Raw genomic sequence first — 23,220 nt, forward strand, 5'->3', positions numbered from 1 at the left:
GGCCAGACCCACTTCCTCAGATCAAATAGTGGATCTGAGGAAGTGGGTCTGGCCCACGAAAGTTCATCACCTAATAAACCATCTTTTTAGTCTTTAAAGTGCTACATAGTCCTGTTTTTTGTTTCAGCTACACCAGACTAACACGGCTACATTTCTATCACTATTCTAAAAATAACAGTGTGACTACAACACCACGGGGAGGCAGCTGAGGCTCGCCACCCATGTATGTGCCCAGGGGTTCAACAGGACTATAATTTGGGCTGCTATTTTGGACATAACCTACCACTTGAGTCACCTCAGCCATTCTACTATATTTAATGTGCTAGCTTGAAAAGGACAAGGGTTCACCTGCACTAGGGAGCACTCTTACTCCATAGGAAGCAACCTCCCGCCCAGACTCCTGACCCATCTCTCCCCCAATTTTCACAGAAATAGGTAGGGTCAATGAGAGTTAATATTACACCTCTCACCTCTACTTTAAATGTTTTGCTTATGAAATTCCAGAACAAACCAATTTGCAAATCTCACATCCTAGATCCAGATGACAGAGGGTGCAAACAGTTCAAAGGAGAGGCATCAAACTGAATTCAGACTGACTCCACAATTCACAAATAATTGGGGTAGGAGAGGAAGTAAATAAGAAATCAGGAGGAGAAGAGAAATGCAGGCTCACTTGGGGGGGACGGGCAAAGATTTGATTAGCTTATGACTAGCTTTTTTGCCAGTTTTACAAACTCAACAGTTATCTAACAGTTTGATAATTTACAGAGTAGTCTGTCAGAAATAAAGGTAGAAATGGTTGTATCAAACGATAGTCTGCAAAATGAGGAGTCAAATTATAACAATTTTAGATTTAAAATTAATATGCAGCATGAGAATTTAATATCACTTCACTTCAGGTAAGTTCTGAAAATGCATTAGATTATTTTACAGCATTCACAAGAGTGCTTGGTCTTTCATAGGAAATGTACAGAATTTCTGGTTCCTATCTATGTGCTCAACAAAACAAAGAGAGGATGTAACCTAACTCACGAATGAAAGGCTTAATCAAGGGCACATGTTAAAAGCATGTATATAAAGTTCTCTGACGTTTTTTCCCCTGGTGGTAGGAAACCTGGCACTGGGTGGCTCCAGCACAGGCCCTTGTTCCTTACTGGTTACCAGGGTCCTCTGCCCCTAGGGAGCTCAATGCACTTCCCAGTAGGATTACCATTAAGATCTCTCAGATGGGTGATTCTGAGTCAGTACAGCAGTTTCCTGCGCCTTCCACCCCAGCTGACTCAAATTTCAGCTGACTGAAATTTCTTCCATTGTAATGACTTCCTGCTTATCAGCCATGACTGACAAAACTGGAGTGGAACTGGGCCCCCTCCCCCCACAACATCACTGACACATTCCACATCAGTATTGGGTTTATATACTCATCACAATATAAGTATGCAGTCACTCAGTTTAGGTGCTCAGACATGCACGTGTGTCAAATTTAACCTCCAGTTTTGTCATTGAGAATAAAATGCTTAACAGACATTCAAAATCAATTACTTTTTGTTGGTTCTTCCACAACGAGAAAATAGCAGATGTTCAAGACTTTTCTGACCCATACCTTTTTATAACTAGAGATTCTTCGGTAGATATGCTCAATTTTCTCACTGCAAATGACACTGAATCTACTTTGGAGGTCAGTGGGAATTACTTCATTTAAAGAATTCAGGCTGTTGCAGTTTTGTACAAAATGCTCATCACTTTTTGCCAGTGCTTCAAGAATCTGTAGCAATAAAGGAATAGCAGTACATTATGAAGTCAGGAGACTAAAATCAACATTACTTATCAGATCTGATATTAAAAAACCTGAAAATCAGTTGTCCTTCAACATGTTAGGAATGCTGCATAACTAGAAAGGATGATGCTTCAGGAGGAAAGGGTTTCCTCCAGCAACTCCTTGTCTTAGTAATAGCAACTCCCACTATAAAAGTTACATACAGTTGTTTCATGACTACATGTGGTTATGGCCTTGTTCTAGCACTACTGATGTAAACATTATGTTTCTCTTAAAATACATTTTCAGTAGGCATGCATTTATTTAAAATGTGCATATTATGGGGTGCTGACTTATCAGCTACAACATTTGTAACAAACTTTAATTTGTCAGCAGAATGTGTGATACTGACTCAGAATAAGCATTCATCAGCACTCAGCTCGGCGATTTTTACTATTCAGCATAGATGGGATGAGACAATCATTGTTTTCATTAAGCTACAACTCTTTCACTGTCCTCAGTCAGTAAATTAAATTAAAGGCTCCAAGTTGCTTTGTCCTTAATTAAAAGAATCAGTTTCCTCAGATCTAATTAATAATGCAAAACTCTTCTTCAAAATGTTTGCTTCCTCTGTTGCTAAAATTAAGTTTATTTTAAAACAGTGCCAAGTCTTCTGTAGAACAGCTTTGGTTCACATTTTTCATAATAGATTTATTAATAGTAAAACTTTGCACTACAATCATATCTTTCATTTGAGAACCTTGACCCACTTTACAAACTTTAACAAATTAAGACTCATCCCTCCACAACGTAGAAAAGTAATACAGAAGTGGCTTCTCCCCACTCTGAAGACAAATAGCTGTTTTTGACAAGCAATATACAGCTACTTAACACTGCAAATCAACATAGGAAAGAAAATGAAGAAAAACATTAGATCCAACTGCAAGTGCTGAGGAATTTAGGTTAGTTGAATATGAAACCACTTTCTGAAATTTTAAGTTAGAATTTTATGAAGTGCCATGACATTTTAATCTATGATAATATCTGTTTAACATCCCACATGAAAGAGGCTGGGGAGGAATCTGATTCTCCATTAACCTACAGTTGGTGCAATCATTCACACAGTGTAAAGCAAATGTAAACTGCTGAGTTTGTAGTGTTATACCTGCATAAAATGAGTAATAACGTTAGTTTGAACCAAAGGGTTTGGTTCGAACTAACGTGTCTGGGCGCGCACTTCCTGGTTCGAATCATCTGTGTTTCGAACTAGAGCACTTGCGAAATCATACTCATGAAGCATGGGACATTTAAATCCCCACTTCATTGACTATTTCAAATGCCTGCATTTGCATCCCTAGTTCGAACTAGGGTGCAAGTGTAGACATACCCTAATATTAGTAAAAAATGCTTTAATTACTAACACTTTTGCATACTGTATTTTTAAAGCACATAATAACAGCATCCTTATGGTTTAATCATTTAATTAGTGAAAGATAACCTGCAGAAATTGAATTCACTCTACAAAGTTTTGGTTTAATTTTTATTTACCCTTGCTTACTGTGCAAAAGATGAAATAGGAATTATTAAAAAGCTGTATTTCCACCTGAATTGCTGATTAATAGATGTAAAATGCAACATCTAGTTCTGATGGGGTGGGCAAATTCTGGCCAGATTCAGTCCACAGGGTTAGTCCCTGGTGGGCCTCCACCTCCATGTTTACCTACAACTCTGCAGGTAACAGAGAACTGTAGCACTCATTGGCTGTGAATCCCCATTCACAGCCAAGGCAAGTGGCGGGAAAAGGTGTCTGGTCCATACTGCTTCCCACCGCTCACATTGGCTGTGAATAGTGATTCGCAGCCAACCAGAGCTGTGATCCTCGGATACCCACAGAGGCACAGGTAAACATAGCAGTGGCCTGCCATGGACTAACCCTGAGTGCTGCTGCTCAGATGAAAAATTCCAATGTAGCCTCAAAAATTTTGTGCACCATTTTTCCCATTTATACTTTTGCAGATGCACTTTTGCATTTACTAGAAGAGATGTAATAAGCAGGGGGGGAGGACAGAGACAGCTAGGCACCTACTTTTGTGTATGCACAGAAATTTAAATTCATAAAGTTGTACCTGCAATTTTGAAGGCCAGGTTACAGACCATTTGGAAATGGTCTTCAGTATTTGTTATATGCTGATTTCTATCTGGAACCTTCAAAAAGTCTAAGATTTAATTACAATAAGTCTCTGAACTTCTCTGAAGTTTTTTTGATAGCAAGACTGGGATTTTTCAATTATTTGGAATTTTTTAAATTTAGACATCTAATTTATGACCACAAAATAACATAGTGTGCTTACTGAGTAAACAGTGATGATTCAAAATGTCAGTGGGATAAAGATGTCCTGCAAATATTAGACTTGAAATAAAACATTTATAACCCTATCAATCCTTAACATACATGTGACTTAGTAGAATTAAGTATAATGCAAAATTAATACACATAAAAATGTAATTTTTCTACATGGGCCTCATACCTTTGCAGTCAAGCTGAAAAAGCCCTTCGGTTCAATCATTTTCTCCACCACATGGCATTTTATTCCAGCAGTACTGTCATATTCATAAACCACTCCATATTCTAAATGAACATTATCAACAGTCAGACTCACATGATCCTTCCTCCCATCAATTATTGCCATGGTGTTAAACTTGTCAATTACTTCTACAGCAAAGAAAATTAATTTAATTAGTTTTGTTGTGGCTGCTTCAGACCTAAATCAAATTAAAAGAATAATCACTCTAGACCCTAAGGAAGTAACAATCTTATGATAATATCTACTGAAATGAACATCAAGAAATCCCAACTTCCAATTAACTGACAAACTCAGAAAAAATCAGGTCTGAGAAAGCCTGCTGCAATAGTCCTACGACACAACCAATTGATTTTAAAGAAGGCATTCTGCTTTTCTTACAAGCAGGAGATGCAGTATGAACAAACAGGAATGAAATACTGGAAAACCCTCGTTAAACTGGCAGAATTATTCCTCCAGAGACACATACTGCTCTGAGATCAGCATTTGTCCATAGAACTTAATTGAAAGTCAGTTATTAACATTATCTCAATCATCCTTGTACTTGAAGCAAAATACAGGACTATGTAGCACTTTAAAGACTAACAAGATGGTTTATTAGATGATGAGCTTTCATGGGCCAGACCCACTTCCTCAGATCAAGTAGTGGAAGAAAATAGTCACAACCATATATACCAAAGGATACAATTAAAAATAATGAACACACATGAAAAGGACAAATCACATTTCAGAACAGGAGGGGGATGCAGGAGGTGGGGGGAAGGAAGGAAGGTAAGTGTCTGTGAATTAATTATATTAGAGGTCGGGAGAGTTAGATGTCTGTGAGCTAATGGTATTAGGAGGTGATAATTGGGGAAACTATCTTGGTAATGGGTAAGATAGTTAGAGTCTTTGTTCATTCCTTCTTGAAGAGTGTCGAATTTTAACATGAATGACAGTTCAGAGGATTCCCTTTCAAGTGCAGATGTAAAAGGTCTTTGTAGCAGAATGCAGGTGGTTAAGTCATTGAGAGAGTGTCCTTTCTGGTTGAAATGGCAAGAAACTGTTTTTTCTTTGTGATCTTGTCTGATATCTGTTTTGTGGGCATTAATCCTTTGGCGAAGTGTCTGAGATGTTTGTCCAATGTACATAGCAGACGGACACTTTCGGCACATGATAGCATAAATTATATTTCTGGATGCGCAGGAATGTGTGTTCTTGATCTTATAACTCACTTGGTTAGGTCCAATAACGGTATCAGCAGAATGAATATGTGGACAAAGCTGGCAACGGGGTTTGTTGCAAGGGAAGGTACCAGGGTTGGTATTAGTGTGTTCTGGATTGGAGCTGGAAGCATGTAGGTAACTGTATGAGTCGGTGGGTTTTCTGTAGAGAGTGGTGTCTAATTTTCCATTGTTGATTTGTACTGTGGTGTCCAGGAAGTAGATCTCTCGTGTAGAATGGTCCAGGCTGAGGTTGATGGTGGGGTGTAGGTTGTTGAAATCTCTGTGGAATATCTCCAGTGTTTCTTGGCCATGCGTCCACTCTCTACAGAAAACCCACCGACTCATACAGTTACCTACATGCTTCCAGCTCCCATCCAGAACACACCATACGATCCATCGTCTATAGCCAAGCCCTTTGATACAACCACATCTGCTCTAATCCCACTGACAGAGACCAGAAGCTTCAGGATCTCTACCAAGCATTTATAAACCTCAACTACCCACCCGGAGAAATAAAAAAGCAAATTGAAAGAGACAGATGAATACCTAGAAACCATCTACCTCAAGACAGACCGAAGAAAACCAACAAAAGAACATCACTTGTCATCACCTACAACCCCCAACTTAAACCTGTCCAACACATTATCAATAAACTACAGCCTATACTGGAACAGGATACAAAACTCCAAGAGGCTCTGGGAGACAGACCCATAGTCTCCTATAGACAACCACCTAACCTCAAGATGATTCTTACCAGCAACCACAGGACATACCACACTAATACCAACCCTGGTACCTTCCCTTGCAACAAACCCCGTTGCCAGCTTTGTCCACATATTCATTCTGCTGATACCATTATTGGACCTAACCAAGTGAGTTATAAGATCAAGAACACATATTCCTGCGCATCCAGAAATATAATTTATGCTATCATGTGCCGAAAGTATCCGTCTGCTATGTTCATTGGACAAACATCTCAGACACTTCGCCAAAGGATTAATGCCCACAAAACAGATATCAGACAAGATCACAAAGAAAAAACAGTTTCTTGCCATTTCAACCAGAAAGGACACTCTCTCAATGACTTAACCACCTGCATTCTGCTACAAAGACCTTTTACATCTGCACTTGAAAGGGAATCCTCTGAACTGTCATTCATGTTAAAATTCGACACTCTCCGAGAAGAAATGAACAAAGACTCTCAATCTTACCCATTACCAAGATATATTCCCCAATTATCACCTCTAATACCATTAGCTCACAGACATCTAACTCTCCCCACCTCTAATATAATTAATTCACAGACACTTACCTTCCTTCCTTCCTCCCACCCCGTGCATCCCTCTCCTGTTCTGAAATGTGATTTTTCCTTTTCATATGTGTTCATTTTTTTTAAATTGTATCCTTTGGTATATATGGTTGTGACTATTTTCTTCCACTACTTGATCTGAGGAAGTGGGTCTGGCCCACGAAAACTCATCATCTAATAAACCATCTTGTTAGTCTTTAAAGTGCTACATAGTCCTGTATTTTGCTTCAGCTACACCAGACTAACACGGCTACATTTCTATTACTATCCTTGTACTTATAACTTTTGCTTGAAAATCATCTTGATATTTGAGTCATTATTTGTGATCCAACAGAGTTTTGAATTAATTTTAATCAGCCCTAAATTATTTTGTTATTATTAACCAGATACTTTATAGGATAAGATGCCCTATGAGTACAAATCAGATTTTCATGTACATGCCATGCTACAAAATTTCTCACAGACCTAAGAAATGTTCAGCTACTTCACACAATATAAAGTGTGATGATATTTTTAACTTCTCTGCGATGGATATGCAAGTGTGGATAGGTAAATTAAAACCTGTAGTCAGCTTTCAGTTTCCCTAGGCAAGATGAAATTTCTATGTTTCTTGCTAAGAGAAAGAAATTCTAAAGGATGACATGCTAAAAATAAAGATCACACCTTCCACTTTGCAGTCAAAGGCATCTCCTCCCTCATCTCCAGGGGGTTTGGAGTTTGCTTTCTGAAGGTCTTCCTGGGCACTCTCTGTACTGTTATATACCCACTGTATGGAATCTTGCTATTAAAGAAAAAATGCATATATAATCAAAGCTGCCTCATTTCACTGCTTTCAAAGAGGAAATAATTATTTCAATTCTCTATCTCAACAGGATGTTTATCAATTGCCATCTATACTTCATTTTGAAAACAAACAATAACATTGGAAATGACAGTGGAGTGAGACTGATTTTATCTAAAACCAGTTTTAGGGGAACATGCTGTTCCGATAACAGAGATTTGATCGCTGAAGTTAACACAAAAGACTATTCCAAAATATATTCTTCTTCCCAAGGTTTTTCAAGAATCCTACATAAAAGGACCACCATATCATCTAGTCTGACCTCCCGTATATCACAGGTCACCAGCACCATTCAGCACCCACACACACCCACCAACCAAACTTAAACCTATGTAATAGAGCTCTCAAACTGTGTTGAGTCTTTGGGAATTTCAGCATGCTGCTCTGAGCCAGATGCTAGATGTTGGAAGAAGAACAGGACAGTAATTGTGCACCTAAAGATACGCATGCAAGCAGTCAGTTTTTAAGTTCTCCTTTTCTGGATTCTCACTCATCTCCATAGCAAATCCACATATGTGAAACAGTTAGTCCACTTCAGGTATAAAGTACTTTTTAATCCCTTTAATTTAGTCAGTTTAGAATAAAAGAATCCATACTACTGTATCTGGAAATAAATCAAGATTTCAGAGATCTGTTTTCCTTAGTCACAAAGTCCAAAGAAATATTTTAATGATGCAGTATTTCCATGATGCGGTTGAATCAACCCCCTACTTCTGCTATTTATCTCATATCTGTTCAGTAGGTCTAAGGAGCGGAGTTTACATTTAGTTTTAACTGGATTTTAACACTCACAGAAATACACTGTGAAGTTAATTAACTGGTTCACAGTTTATGAAGATTTCCAAGAATGTGGAAAGACTACATTGCTGAATCCAGCTTTTGTTTTATCAGGGAAATTACTGTGAACATTCAATTTTATTTCTAAACTAAAAGCAAGAATAATTTGTTTGCTCATATAAAAAAGCAAACTCAGAATCCTTGAAATAATATTTATTTGCTAAAACTGCACTGCAATGGAAATAAAGAGATTTTTACAGGCAGGATATATTCACTCTACTCTGTGAGAGCTAAGTGTTAAGTCAGGAAAAAGATCAGCTGTTTGTGTTATGTTCTCATGAGCACACAACTAGCTGTATAAAACCCACTCCATCACGATGCAAATATATTTCATGGTGTTTTCTACATGCAGCTATGGTATTGCTATAAATAATTCTTTAAAAAGACAACATGAGAAAACTATTTATTTAAAACCTTAGTTTCTTGAAGCAGAACTTAAACTTTGAGTGTCAGCAATATATATTAAATAATCATCAGCTTTTAAGTTTTAATTAGCTGCTCCCCCCTTTATTTCCCCCGCCACTGCATGTAAAGAACAAAAATGAACAATGGGTAGAGCAAGGAGGGTGTAAGCAGTAAACTTGTCTACCTGCATTGGACGCCTGTATTTCCTGCAGGCTGTAAGGTGGGCAATAACACTTGCATGAGTTTCTTTGCTGACATTAATTCCATTCACTTTAATTATGCACTGTCCAGGGTGGAGACCTGCTGTAGCTGCCACAGTTCCTAAAAACAATTGTGAAAGTTACCAGATTCCATGCTAAATGATCTCCCAGTAAACATACAGTCCGAGTGCCCCATTCTGCAACGCTATCTGCTAGTACAGGTTGAACCTCTCTGGCCTGGCACCCTCGGGACTTGACCGGTCCCTAACCCAGGGCATTTGGGGACCCAGGAACATCAATGCCCACCCCTCCACTCTTGGCTGCCAGCTACCCTCTTCTTTTCCAGGCTGTTGAACCCCCTGGTTCCTCAGCCTGCACCTGGCCCACCACTGCAGGTACCTGGCCCACTGCGACTCCATTCCTTGGGCCCACCGGGGCTCTGCATATCCATTCTTCTGGCACTGCAACTCTGCTCTCCTGGCTCACGAGGGATCTGTTGCCAGCTCTCAGACAGCTGGGGCTCCATTTCCTAGCCTGCTGGGGCTCTGCGGCTAGCCCCCGCCTGCCAGGGCTCTGCTCCCCTCAGCCCACTGGGGTTCCACTGCTCACCCCCAACCTGCTAGGACTGTGCTTTGCTGGGGAACAGGGGTTCCACTCCCCTGGGCCACCGGGGTCTGCTGCTGGTCCTTAGGGCACCGGGGCACCTCTTTTCCCTGGTCTGGCAATGCTCCTTTCCCCAGCTCCAGAGCACCCACAAATGTCACCAGCTATGCCAGATTGGGGGTGTTGCCAAACTAGAGAAGTCCAGATTGCTAGTACAGTAGAGGTTCTGCAGAGATTTAGATTCAATGAGATTCTGCAAAGATTTAGAGTTTCATGCTAGATGATCTCCAGTGTGGGGACCATTCCGTAGAACATTATACTGAAAAAAATTATTCTAAAAGAGCTATTATAAACATCAGCTATATTAATTTGTTATTGTCTTTGAATAAATTTCACCTGATAAAACACTGCAGAACAATATATCCTCTGTTGGTTTTGTTGTGTCTGATTGCAAAGTCCACTTTATAGCTTATAAAAATAATATGATGTAATGCATTATTTCACTAAAAGTAACATTTTGCCAACTACCCATTGCTGACCCAACAATAATGAATCAGTGTGCATACCTAATCAAGGAAATGTTATTTTAATAAGGAACAAATTATAATTTTAAGCTTCTAGTGTGTGACCATAAACAGCAGTAATAATAAATTACTGTAAGAATTATTAAAAATCATTGATATTTCTATTATTGTAAGGTTTTATTGTGCAACAAATTCTGAAAAATTGCTAGACCCTCACATGGTTGGTTTGTTGCTAAATTTCCCCAGGCACTTAGCTGAAAATTCTGGGGAAGATTTTACTTTTGTAATAAAATAAGGTAAAAAATCTATAATTTGAAAATAACTATAAATGTTTAGAATACTAAGCCTTTGCTCTTTCATTATAGCAAATTTCTCTATTGATAAAAAAATTGGAAGCTTTCTGACAACTCTCCCTATAATTCAAAGTAAATGTTAAAGCAGACCAGGAGTTTCTTGTCAAACAGTATGTGAAAAATCCTAGTCCAAGGGCATTTCTGTGTATTCAGTTTTTATTTTTATCTTTATCATTTCATCTGTAATGGAAAATGCCTAGCCTCCATCTTAGAAAAAACTTTTAGAGGTTATTAGAATAGGAAATTTTATTAACTTTAACCATTCTTAACAAAAATGAAGAATACTCTTTGAATAAAATAATATATAAATTTCAATGATTTGCTCCATAGTAAAGTGATAACCTTGAAAACACCCTCTATCCACTAAACAAGTATGGCAAAGGTAGTATCAATGTAAAATATTTTTCTAGCGTGCCTGAAATCTATTCTGGAGAGACTGGCTCTTGGAGTTTAAAATTAGTTTAATTTCCAAGCCCATTCCATTCCTTACTCCTGACAACAAAATATGTCAATGAGGACCATATAGGTTGGCCCCAGGCCAATACAAAATATTTGGGGCTCTCCCTTACAGCTGTAGGGCTGGTAAATAGAGAAATCATATTTTGACTAGTAAACTGTATGAATTTGATAAGGAATACATTATGCATTGAAAAAATAAATTTGGTATTCCATAATACGATTTGTAACAATCACTTTTTACAGACTACAGCCACTCCCCGAGTTGCGAACAGTCGAGTTAAGACTGTTCGCACTTACGACCAAAGCGCCCATGGAGCAGTCGTAAAGGCGGTCCCTGAGTTACGAACGTGACCCCCGCTTACAAAGAGCGCAGTCACATGTAACTCCATGAGGTCCGAGTTATGAACAGTTCGAGTTACGGACCAAGTGTTGGTCCGTAACTTATTCGTAACTTGGAGAGCGGCTGTATAGCTATTCATTAAATTATCAGAGTAAAGTGTCTTGAAATCACGCTACAATCAATTAATCTGGTTCCAATATCTGGATGTAGAGTTAAATCTTAAAGAAATCCCCTTAAATAATATCCTTCAAGACTGCAGAATTGTTATTCAGACTTCTGAAAACTAGAGTTCCAGTTCAGGAAAACATTTAAACTGAAGTGCATCCATGTTCAGCAATTCACTTAAGTATTTGCCATCAAGCTCAATGGGACTAAAATATTTGCTTTAATGACCAAGATGTAATTAAGTAATTAACAGACAGGTATGCACTAGATCCTCTGCTCTTGAAGACCTGGTTTCTGGCACCACAGCTAATGTCAGAATTGGCTGGTTCTTTCAACTGATTACTATGCCAAACTTAATCATACTGTTTGGTTTAAAGCTTCTCAGTTAGAAGGGGTAAAATGCCACACAATAGGCCAAAAATATGGTTTTAATGAGCTCTGCATTTCACAATGCACAACATATCATTTACTATAATCAGTGATAGGGAAATAGAGAATTCTGCTCCTTGTCAATGTCATAACAGCAATCCAGAATTCATTGGGTTAAAGACTTGGCAAATGTTTGGCAAGCATGTCATAGAAATGACATAAAACACTCTTTAGAGCAAACATCTGTAGTTAGTAAAATGGTCTAAGTCACTGGAGCCGTGAGCTGTATAAAAGGATTTGTCCAAACTGCACATGTTTTCAAAAGGGTTTTCAAATGAGTCAGACCATAAATGTGTAATTTAATAACAAAGTAGCCTTCAGAATGTTGTTTCCAAATGGCATTTACTGGATCAATTATTGTTTGTGTTTAATATTGCTTAATCTGTAAAGTATATTTAATCTCAAAATTTATATAAGTGTTACTAAAAGAGCTAATCTAAATATCCTTAAAAAACTAAAAAGAGAGTCTAAATTTTAGCTCAATTAGCATATTCAGGAAACAGTATTTTGAATGACTAAATTTGTTATGCTTGTAACAAAATAACATTCTGCAGATTTTTCAATAATAAAATCAATTACAAATATTATTCAGAATTTTTAGTTAACTATGTTTGTCTCAATAGAGAAGAATATGTAAACTGAAATAATAGTTGTGTGATCAACCTCAGCCAGGCCCAATAAGATGTTAGATGATTTCCATGACCCCAGGCTGCTCCTATTTCTTACCTCTCCCAACAGCATGAACAACAGATGGACCAAAGCCTCGGATTTGGAATCCAAGCCCATCTGCAGAGTCAGGGATCTTCACTGTCCTACCACCAACAGAGACTTAAGATCAAGTATCAGATGTTAACATTTTGTTCTTTAATGTAAAGATTTGTCATAGTGGGAGAAGTAACAGGTAGTAAACATTTGCTTATACTCCTTCCATCTATTTCTCATAATTTTTAAAAATAAAAAGAGCTAAAAGAAAAGAAGAGATGTTTGGACAAAGCTATTTATTCACTTACTTACTGTCCTTTAGTGATCATCACTTACAATTAGAGCATTTCACATACAGAATCAATTTAACTTCATAATACCTATTAAACAGGATGATATTATTCTATTTTACAAAGAGATATCAATAAAATATAGATTAAGGCCTACATTTTCAAAAGTGTCTACTGATTTGGAGTTCATCTATTTTTGACACCATATGAAACACTTTGAAGGGGCCTGGTTTCAGACAATGCTGTTTTATATTCTCTCACTATTTACCTGACAACGCTATCAGAAAAAATGAAAAATATGTCAGTAAGAACTAAAGGACAAACTTGTTTATTTGAAGTTCATAGACTATATTTGAAAAATTCAGAAACATTGAAATCTTTTTGCCCAAAATGCCAATTTTAAGAAAAGGGAAACTTTAAATAAAAATATCCATCCAGTTCTATGAATTACAGAAAAAGTTCCAAAAAAGTACAAATGGGGAAAAAAAACCAGAGGACTGATCATGATGCTCTCATTCAGTAAAGAAATCAAAACTTGGCCCAGACATAACAGCATGAAATTGTAAGATTAAACACTTGAATTGTTATGACAAGAAAAATTCAAGATTTCAAATTGTTTTTGTTTCCATTTGAAATGAAAAATCAATACTTTCAAAATTCTGAGCAGGGCCACAGATCCTGAAAGCCCTGGAATCCCCACCTTTCAGGTAGTCCACTTGGTGGGCTGCTCCACAACCACAAACCTTGGTAGCCCCTTACATCCTCAATTCCTGAGTAGTCTGACTGCTAGGCTCCTAAGGAGCCATGGGATATATGCTCTGGTATCCCAGCCTGCTGAGGAGCTGAGATCTCCTGAGCTCTCAGATCCTCATTATTTCACCAAACAGGCTGTAAGGAATTGGGACACCTGGCTGGATTCTACTGGAACTTTGTCAGAATGAAACTGTTTCCAGAGAACATTTCAATTTTGACAAATAAGCAAATTCCAGTGAAAAAATATACCCTCCTTAGGCTTCACAGCCCAAGCTCCAGCCAAAACAGTGAGAACCTCACAAGACTGAATCTGTCAATCTGGGCTGGTAAGCTGCTGTGGGCTGCGTAGCTGTACCCATAGGAACTATGGGTAATAAACATAATAATAATAATTGTTAGAATCAAAACGAGAAATATAATTTTTAAAATACATAAATACAACACTGAAAAAAATCTTCATTCAATATGGTATTGAGTATAAATCAGCTTCACTACAGTGATTGGCATTTGGAGACAATTGCAGGCAAAGCCTGAATCAAAACCTTTTACAATCCAGGTAAAAACTGATGTATTTCACAAACAGATTGTTAAAGATGTTGGATATTAACTAAAGCTGGGGAAAGCTCATTGGTCTCCCTTTGCAAAATTGCCACACAATATGCATTATATAAGCATTTCTCTGTACTTTGTACATACATTCTGGGGGAAGCTATGCCAGACGTGACTGCTGTAGAACTCATTAGTTTAAGTTGTCTTTGTGTTCTGGACAAAAGCTTAGGGCATATCTTCACTCGCTGTGCCACAGATCGACATTCTGGCATTCGATTTAGCAGGTCTAGTATAGACCCATAAACCAAATACTGAAAGCGGCTTCAGCCGGCATCTGTACTCCTCAAAGTCACAAGGAGCAAAGGAAGCTGACAGGAGTGTTTACTCCTGTCGGCCTCCTGCAGTGGGGACAGCACCAATCTCAGTTTAAGATATCATGACTCCAGCTACATAGAATACATGGCTGGGGTTGCATGCCTTAAACCAACTTTCCACGTCTAGTGTAGAGCTGGACGGAGACATACTCATTTCACTTAAGATATTTATCAAGATTTGAACTTAAATCTAAACAGTTGAAAGCCAAATCACAGAGGCAGTGAAGCAATTATCTTGCAAATATTAAATTTTGCTAATTTTGCCAATATGGGATTTAGTCCCAAAGCTTTTGTTCACAAGTAGTACCACTGACTTCAATGGAAGATTTCCTGAATTGGTAATTCAGTGCCAGGACTCTCTTGAGTTGCATAGTTGTAGCAGAGATAGGTACATTTGGCAGTTATCCACCCTACAACTCATTCTTGAGACCGTTCATAACATATGATAAGACTTAAGTAGTTATCAATATATCCTACAGTCACCCCTCACTAGTCAATTGGACAATATTGTCTTAGAGATCAGGTACCCCATCTTGAATGCAAGAATGCTTTCATACATGAACTCATAAATACTGGAGAGAAGCCTGATGAAAACTTAATGAAAAAGCTGTGTATTATATTTGTTATGTATCATTTATTGTGCTTTAAATTTGGTTCTTAATAGAGAGGCCTTTACCTTGCAGACTGTGCCATGGAAGGGAAGCAAAAAATACATTTTTTAAAATAAGAAACAAAAGGGAAGAAACCAAAGGTTAGGACAAACCCATCAATAAATACTTATATTATTACAAATACATAGGGGTACATTGTGCCTTCAAACCCAGCCCCAAACTAGAGCACAATTTTTAACCCTCCCTGATGACTTGCTCTGGGGGTGAGGATGAGAGGGCAATTCTTTCTTCTTCCAGTGCAGACTTGCCTGTGCATGTGTGAGAGGGGAAGAGTGATTCGCATTTTCCCTCTTCTGTGTAGCCATGTAGTACAAGCCACCATCTAGCCTTAAGTATAATTTTGAGCCTGATTTTCCACTCTCTTAGGCCAATGTAAAACAGGAGCAACTCCATTCAATTTAATGGATCTATGCAGTATAAGTACAGGTTAAATAAGGTCTTTCAGTCCTCTGTTTCTATTGAACTCAGGCTTTTACAGCACAGATGAAAAGAATCAAAGAAGTTGAATATTAAACAGGCACTCCATACTTCTTTTACATAAAGGGGAGGCCATTCACATAAAAATTGTCAAAAACTTTGTACTGCAAGGAATCCAACTATTAATAAAGTTCCTGGAGGGGTTACTTTTTTATTTGTAGAACCAGAACAGAAATGCAAGAGACCCATTTGAACAGTGAATGTGAGATCAGGAAATAGGTCCCCACGAGAGGAAGTTTTTAATAAATAGAATATCAGATAAATGGGTCAAAACTGCCTATATACTAAAGGGAAACTTCATTTGCATTTGTGGTTTCTGAATGTATTTAAAATGACAGAATTGAACATGAAAAGTGACTGATCCTTTCCCTTTGCTGTTGTTGGCAGATAAATATAATAAAGATAAATTGAAAGCAGAATGATTAATCAAGTAAGATTAAATGTAGGGCCTAGTATATTGATATTGTATCAATCATTTTATCACTCAAGAATAATACTTGTGCTTGTTCAGTCAACTTTAGATGGGATAGTTAAGAAATTTAACTAATCTTTCAACAATCCTAATAATTCAACAACATCAAATCAATGCTGTCTTCCCTGTTTATTACAACCCACACATCTAATTTCTAGAATTCACTTCAATTGCCATTTTTACAATTCCCAAAGCAGGAAGCACAACTTACTCCCTTGGTTTTGTGCTCACAAGTACCCTGAGAGGCCTTCTGCTATTTAAGCAGGCTTTCAGGAAGCAATCCACTTCATTGAAGGGTCTCAAAAAAACAAGGTCGCCATTAATGGAAAATATCTTCTTCCCAACTTCCAGGCCTGCCATCTAGATGAGAGACAAACACACACACACACAAGCATTTTGAGCATTTTGCTTTGCTTTGTTCTTGTTTGGTTTGGTTTTCATAATTACCATTGTACTCATTTTGTCTGCCTGTAATTGGTGAGATAGGACAAAAAGCCCTAAACTATACCTAGCAAAAAGTGGTTTGTAAACTGTAAGTTTCCCAAGCTCCTAGCATAAATGTCTCTGATTCAGACTGCAGCAGTACAAATCAATAGTTGTAATTATTAATATAATGTTGATAATGTGACAGACTTTATTGGGCCCACTGTTATTATTACTTTAACTAACTTACCCACATGTTCTCAAAGAAACTGAAACTTTAATTAAACTGTAGGAGCTTGCTGAATATTTTGAAAATTAATATTTCCTAAATTACAGAAACAAAAAGTAATCTCAAAAGTTTGGTGATTCACACTTTGGAGCAAGTGATACAGCACATCACGTCAAAGAGACCCTTTAAACTGTTGGTCAACTAGAGAAGAAAACACCTCCAGCTAGACTACTGCAGGATGTACAGAGCTGCTCAGAATTACCCTAAAGTCTTACTACCACTTCGGATCAGGGCAGTACTAGAGAGTTGACTAAAACAAAATTGAATTACAGAAAGTTAACAAAACTGGACTCAGGCTGGTTAGAGCCCTATGGCTGCACTATACCACTTTTTTTTTTTTTGTCTGCTTTTATTCTAATCCCTATTGTACAGCCTTTAAAACCTGCTCTAAAAATCTCACTTGTAAAATAAAATTTCAGACTTAATATTTTATTGTCATTCCTTTCCAGATTAGCACAGTAACTCCCATTCATGTCAAAATGAACTCTATATATACCATACTGAGTTCTATCTGAAGCAAAGCTAACATAAACAGAAGCCCTCTAATGTACTCTTTCAATATCTCAAACTCTATACATTACATTATTACAAATAAAACCTTAAGAAACACCACATTTCTGTGAAATAAATCAAATATATGTCTGAGGAGTAGCATGCATACTTTATTTCCATTCATTACATGAATAATGATGCCACTGTACTCTACTTAGCACATGACAATACATATATTCATAATGTATTTATTGTATCTGAGTTCATATGCTGTAAATCAAAAGTATGAATAAAATGATCTTAATAGTCATTGCTCAGCTATAAAAGAAGATAGAAATTTAAAAAAAAACAGCCAAATTAAAACACTACATTATTTAAAAGTGCAAATTTTCAAAATTGTATCACAAAATAGCCAATGTAAGTGCACATTTGTAATGTTACCATAAAACAGCAAAATGTCAGACTACATATTAGTATATGTTACCTCAGCATTTGACCCTTTCTCCACTATTTTAATAATTGGTACTTTGTTTTTGTCTTCTAAACCAAAACCATAGCTGCCTTCATTAGATTTAACCTGAAAAATAAAATTAAAATTACACAAATTGCCCTTCCATTAAACAATAATACATGGTGTGTATTTAACATTACTGACTCCTATTTATTGCTTTCCAAAACCCAGAATCATTCAATTTGTTCACTTACCAATAGTGACTTGGCTATAACATTTTCCACTACTTTTAAATCGTGTTTCATAAGCCTGTGCTTCATATTTGAGCCTTCCATTTCTTCGTCCGCAAAAAAGCGAAAAAGAAGTGGTTCATCTTTAAATTCACTTTTTTCTAAGACTGCATGGCACAAAATACAAAGATTAATCCTTTACTTATGAAATCCAAAACATATGTTTTAAAATCACTTAATATTGATAAAGTGGTTATATAGATTAAACACTACAAAGCTATTTTTTAGTTAATTCTACTCTAGAGGGGTTTGAATTTCCATAATAAATTACACTTTCCAATTGTATATTTTAAAATGAATAAAAGAAACATAATCAACTAATGGCTGATGAGCAGTTGATACCTCCCCTCTTCGACTTTTCCCAGTTTCTCTAAAATGCTGTGCGGAAAACCATCTTTTCCATTGTTTCAATCAGAAGATCCTTGCCTTGCATTTTTTATTGTATTCTTGTCTCTGGCATCAGATTTAATTTCCTTGTCTTCACTTTCAAACCTCTACATATTTCTCTGCTCAAATTTTCCTTTTTTTCTTCTTACTCTATGCATAGGGTAAGAGAAAAAGGAGGTGTGTATACTCTCCCCTACTCTCTGCTTCACACTTGATCAGACTCCTCCCATGCTCACCTCCATCTCATATACACCAGATTCCTCTTCTCTCTTTAACTGCTCTTTAGAATTTTTCTTCTTATAGCAATCCCTCCTACTTTCTTCTCACATTTGTTCCCACATTCTCCCTTTACTGAACTCTTGTGTCATTTCTGCATTAGTTTCTGTCTAATGTAAATTGTGAATGCATGTGGGCAGGAAATATTTTTGTTATGATCCTGGGCAAAGAGAGGCAGGACCTTAGGATTCTAGAACTGCAGCCAACAGGTCAAGAGCCAAACTGAGAAACTCATATAAGGACAAGGAGCCAATCAGGGATCACTAAGACTACTGAGAGCCAGATTCCTTGAGTCAGAAAGTTCCATGGCATTGAATTTCAGTGGATGGGGTGGGGGGGAGTGTCACAGGAAGTAACACAGTTACAGCTGCTGCTCGGTGGCACCGTGTGGATGTTGGCTAATTAGTAGCCCTAATGCCTTAGTTTGAGTTCCCCTGATCCTGTTTTTACCACAGCACTTCTCACTGGGGACATTCTGATGGACTATATAAGCAACTCTTGATGTAAAACAAATAATCCCACCCAAAGTGTTGTTCTTTAGTTATTACTTCATGGTCCCTGGGGTTCTCTTTCATATCTGAATGGATTAGGAACAAGAGGTCATGGGGAATGATGGCACCCAGAAAATTATGGGGCCTGAGGATATATGGAAACTCGGTTTGGGTGTGGTTGTGGTCAGTGATATTCCTCTTTTGGAAACATGGCATCAGCTGCCTTGTTCTGGACTCTTGGGTGACAGGTCAGAGTAAAAATATTAAAGTATGTGAAGAACAAGGCCCATCAAAGCTCCTTACTCTTCTGAAACACTCTGAGCTTTTATGACCTGCATATACCTACAGTGGTGGTCTGATTCTCCAAAACTGGCTTTGATTAATAGAAGCTTCTTAATTAATCTCATCATTTTGTTCTACTAGTGTGAATTTCTGAGAGTAATAGGCAGAAGGGGGCAGATGCTGCAGGGGGCAAATCTTTGGGGGAAAGTGTTGCCCCAACAATTGCCAATTAAATGTGTTGGTGTCAGCAACAAAATCTGTGCTGGCCTGGGATCAATCTGGATTGAAGCATTGCAGAAGCAGAAATGTAAAGGAACATGCTGGAGAAGGGAAAGCTCACTGCCTCCATGTCTCACAGGGACAGCTTTCTACATGGATTAGTGGCAGTTCAGGATTCTGGGCAAAAGGAAACAGGATTAATGGCAGGAGATTGGGATTTTGTAACTGAAACCAGAGGTCAGATCCAATATTAGGGTCAAGAGTCAAGCTGAGTGTCAAGCCACAGTCAGAGTCAGAAGTGAAGCTGAGGAAGAGTGTGTCAGGAATCAGGGTCCATGCTAGGGTGTCAGGGGTCAATGAAGAATCAGAATCTAATCAGAGCGAAGATCAGTACTTGGAGTTTAGGAACAGAGAAGCAGGGCGGTCATATCAACTAGCTAGGGATCTACATTGTTCTCTGGACACTTCCTGGTATTTCCAATGGAGCTTATATAGAAACAAGGAGTCAGCTAAGACAACCATTAGGCAGATTCCTCAAGGAAGAACTTCCCATGGCATTGAATCTCTGGATTTTGGGTCACAGGGAATGGCCGGATTACACCTGCTGCCAGGTGGCTGTATGGGGATGTTGGCTGCTAGCTATCAAGTCCCACTCATCCTAATAGTCTTCCTTTATATCTGAAGAGAATGATAAGATTTTTATCACAGTCTAAAGAGTTATTAATAAAACATCCTTCATAAATCCTTCAAAATACTGATAAAGGACTGAAAGTCCCATTGCACACTTGTATATACTCTTCCCTACACTATTAACAATCCAAAATAATGCAAGAAAAACCTAGTTAAACATTGTTTTTTAAATTTCCAGACAGCTCCATTGTTTCAGTCATACTTTGAAACCATTTACTGACCTTCCCTTCACCCTTTTCTAATATTTTGGGATGGTCCCTACATAATTTGCATGCCATGCAGAAGGAATTCAACAAAATGTGATCTATAGCTTGAACAGAATTTACTTACCATGGTGCATAAACCCATTGTCACAAAGTCCTACACCAAAAATCATTGCTTCTTCTCTGGTCCGACAATCTCCCTGTTAAATCACAATAAACACTATGTAATATGAGAGCATAAGAACATGAGAATGGCCATACAGACTCAGACCAATAGCGCATCTAGCCTAGTATCCTGTTTTCTGACAATGGCTTGTGCCAGATGCTTCAGAGGGAATGAAAAAAAAGGGACAGTTTATCGAGTGACCCAATCCCTATCTTTCACTCCCAGATTCTAGAGGTCAGAGGAGTAGGGACACCCAAGGTTGTGTCCCTGACTATCTTGGCTAACAGCCATTGATGAGCCTGTCCTCCGTGAACTAATCTAAGTCTTTTTATTTAACCTATTTATACTTTGGCCTTCACAACATTCCTTTGCAATAAGTTCTGCAAGTTGACTGTTTGCAGTATGACGAAATACCTCTTTGTGTTTATTTTACACTTACTATTAATTTCATTGGGTAATTTCTGGTTACTGTGTTATGTGAAGGGATAACTAATTCACTTTTTACACATCATTCATGATTGTATAGTCCTCTGTTGTGTCCTTCCTTTGTCATCTAATCACATAAAAATGAACAATAATAAATAATAATTCAGAAAAATTGAACATACTCTATCTGCACACTATGCACGGAATTCACATTGGAACAGTACAGGGCTGTACACAAAGATCATGGACAGATAATGCTCCTAGATAATAATACATATTTTCCATCATCTCAGTGAGGATTATATTATTAGTCACAACATTTTATCATCTTTTTGTTAAACATTGAGTATTTATTGACACCTCTCCATGGATCATTTCCTTGTAGTGGTGGAGAGGCTTGCATGTTCCAATGACCTGTGAGAGCAACGCTGCCTGGAATCATGAACTCCCTTAGGTCAGAATGGTCAAGGGCGAGGTTCCAGACAAAGTGCAATCCAAGAAGTCCACAACAGCAGAGCAGAGACAGGATAACTGCACAATGGAGGTGAAACTGTTGTGTAATCTTACAGTGGCTGTGTGGCAGATGAAGGCTGCAGCAGACAGATGCTCTCCAGTCCTTGTGGTGACCATGTCATTGATTTCAAGCCCTCTCTCTCTTAAGCACAGTGTGGTGACTGTTGTGCGCCAGTCTCCCCACTTTAAAAGAAGTCCAACACAGTCATCCTCCATTTTTTTGGGAAAACAACACCTTCCCAAGTCAAAAGTCCAATGGTGATCGGCGAGTGATGACAGAAACAAGACAATGAGATCTGGAAGTTCCTAGTCACAGACGGACACACAGGCAGGGGGTGTGTGATTCAGACATCTTGCTTGAGGACTGAGGCAGGTCAAGCATTTCGGCTGCTGCACCCATGAGAGCAATGCCACTCTGCTCACCCCACATGGGGAGGGGGCTAGAAAAAGTGCCCTAAAAATAGACTTGTTGCTTTTTCTCCTCGCTGGATAGCCGCATCCAGCAGAATGACCATCCCAGAGGTCAAAAATGTAAGAAATGTTTCAACTTTGGAATCTGCAATGTATGTACCCTGATGGACACCTCAAACATTGGCAAACCAGAGTAACATACAGCTATCATTGCTCATGAATTTAATCGGTTTAACATTGATATTGCTGCCCTGTCCGAAAGTAGAAGAGCTGTTGAAGGACAGGTGAGAGAGGAGAAAGGATACACCTACTTCTAGAAGGGAAAAATCTTTAGATGAATCTCAATTGTATGGAGTAGGCTCTGCTAGTAAGAACAAGCTTGTAAAATGCCGTCAATGAGTGGCTTATGACACACTGATGAAGGCTCACCAAAAACCAACAGGTAACTATTATGAGCATGTATGCACCAACAATGGATGCCAATGAGGATGTAAAGGAAGATTTCTACACTCAGCTGGAAAGAATTTTATCAGAGACCCCTAAAAGAAGATCAGATCATTCTTCTGGGGGATTTCAGCCTTAGAATAAAAGTTTCCATCAGAATTTCCGGAAGAAATTGAGGAAGATTGGAGCCAGCTGAAAACAGTAATAATCAATACCTGTGATAAAATCATTGGTTACCACATAGACATCATCAGGACTGGTTTCATGAGAACAATGTTGAAATTGAGCAGCTCATCAGTGAAAGGAGAATGGCATTTTCTGCTTGGAAGAATGATATAAATTGCAATACAAAGAGAGAAGCCCGTGCTAAGGTGAACGTGGAAGTCCAACATAAAACCAGAGAACTCAAGAACAAATGGAAGACTGAGAAAGCACAAGAATGCCAACATTTTGTGGACAGCCATTATACAC

General features: G+C 38.1%; 1 protein-coding gene across 3 annotated transcripts in view; it reads right to left on the reverse strand.

Annotated features, from left to right (window-relative positions):
* PREX2 (phosphatidylinositol-3,4,5-trisphosphate dependent Rac exchange factor 2) overlaps positions 1-23,220 on the reverse strand; it is a 266,625-nt gene that overhangs the window by 106,904 nt on the left and 136,501 nt on the right. For 2 of the 3 annotated variants that reach the window (XM_006131490.5, XM_075920574.2), the window contains exons 15-23: positions 20,917-20,989; positions 18,206-18,348; positions 17,985-18,077; positions 16,508-16,656; positions 12,735-12,820; positions 9,120-9,256; positions 7,516-7,633; positions 4,285-4,469; positions 1,604-1,765 (exon numbers count right to left, since the gene is read on the reverse strand). In XM_006131490.5, coding sequence (XP_006131552.1) covers positions 1,604-1,765; positions 4,285-4,469; positions 7,516-7,633; positions 9,120-9,256; positions 12,735-12,820; positions 16,508-16,656; positions 17,985-18,077; positions 18,206-18,348; positions 20,917-20,989 — 1,146 coding nt within the window. The remainder of the gene's footprint in view (positions 1-1,603; positions 1,766-4,284; positions 4,470-7,515; positions 7,634-9,119; positions 9,257-12,734; positions 12,821-16,507; positions 16,657-17,984; positions 18,078-18,205; positions 18,349-20,916; positions 20,990-23,220) is intronic. The other variant, XM_075920573.2, reaches the window with a different exon arrangement.

The sequence above is a fragment of the Pelodiscus sinensis genome, chromosome 2 (assembly GCF_052426305.1).
Source record: "Pelodiscus sinensis isolate ZL-2025 chromosome 2, ASM5242630v1, whole genome shotgun sequence".
Taxonomy (NCBI): domain Eukaryota; kingdom Metazoa; phylum Chordata; order Testudines; family Trionychidae; genus Pelodiscus; species Pelodiscus sinensis.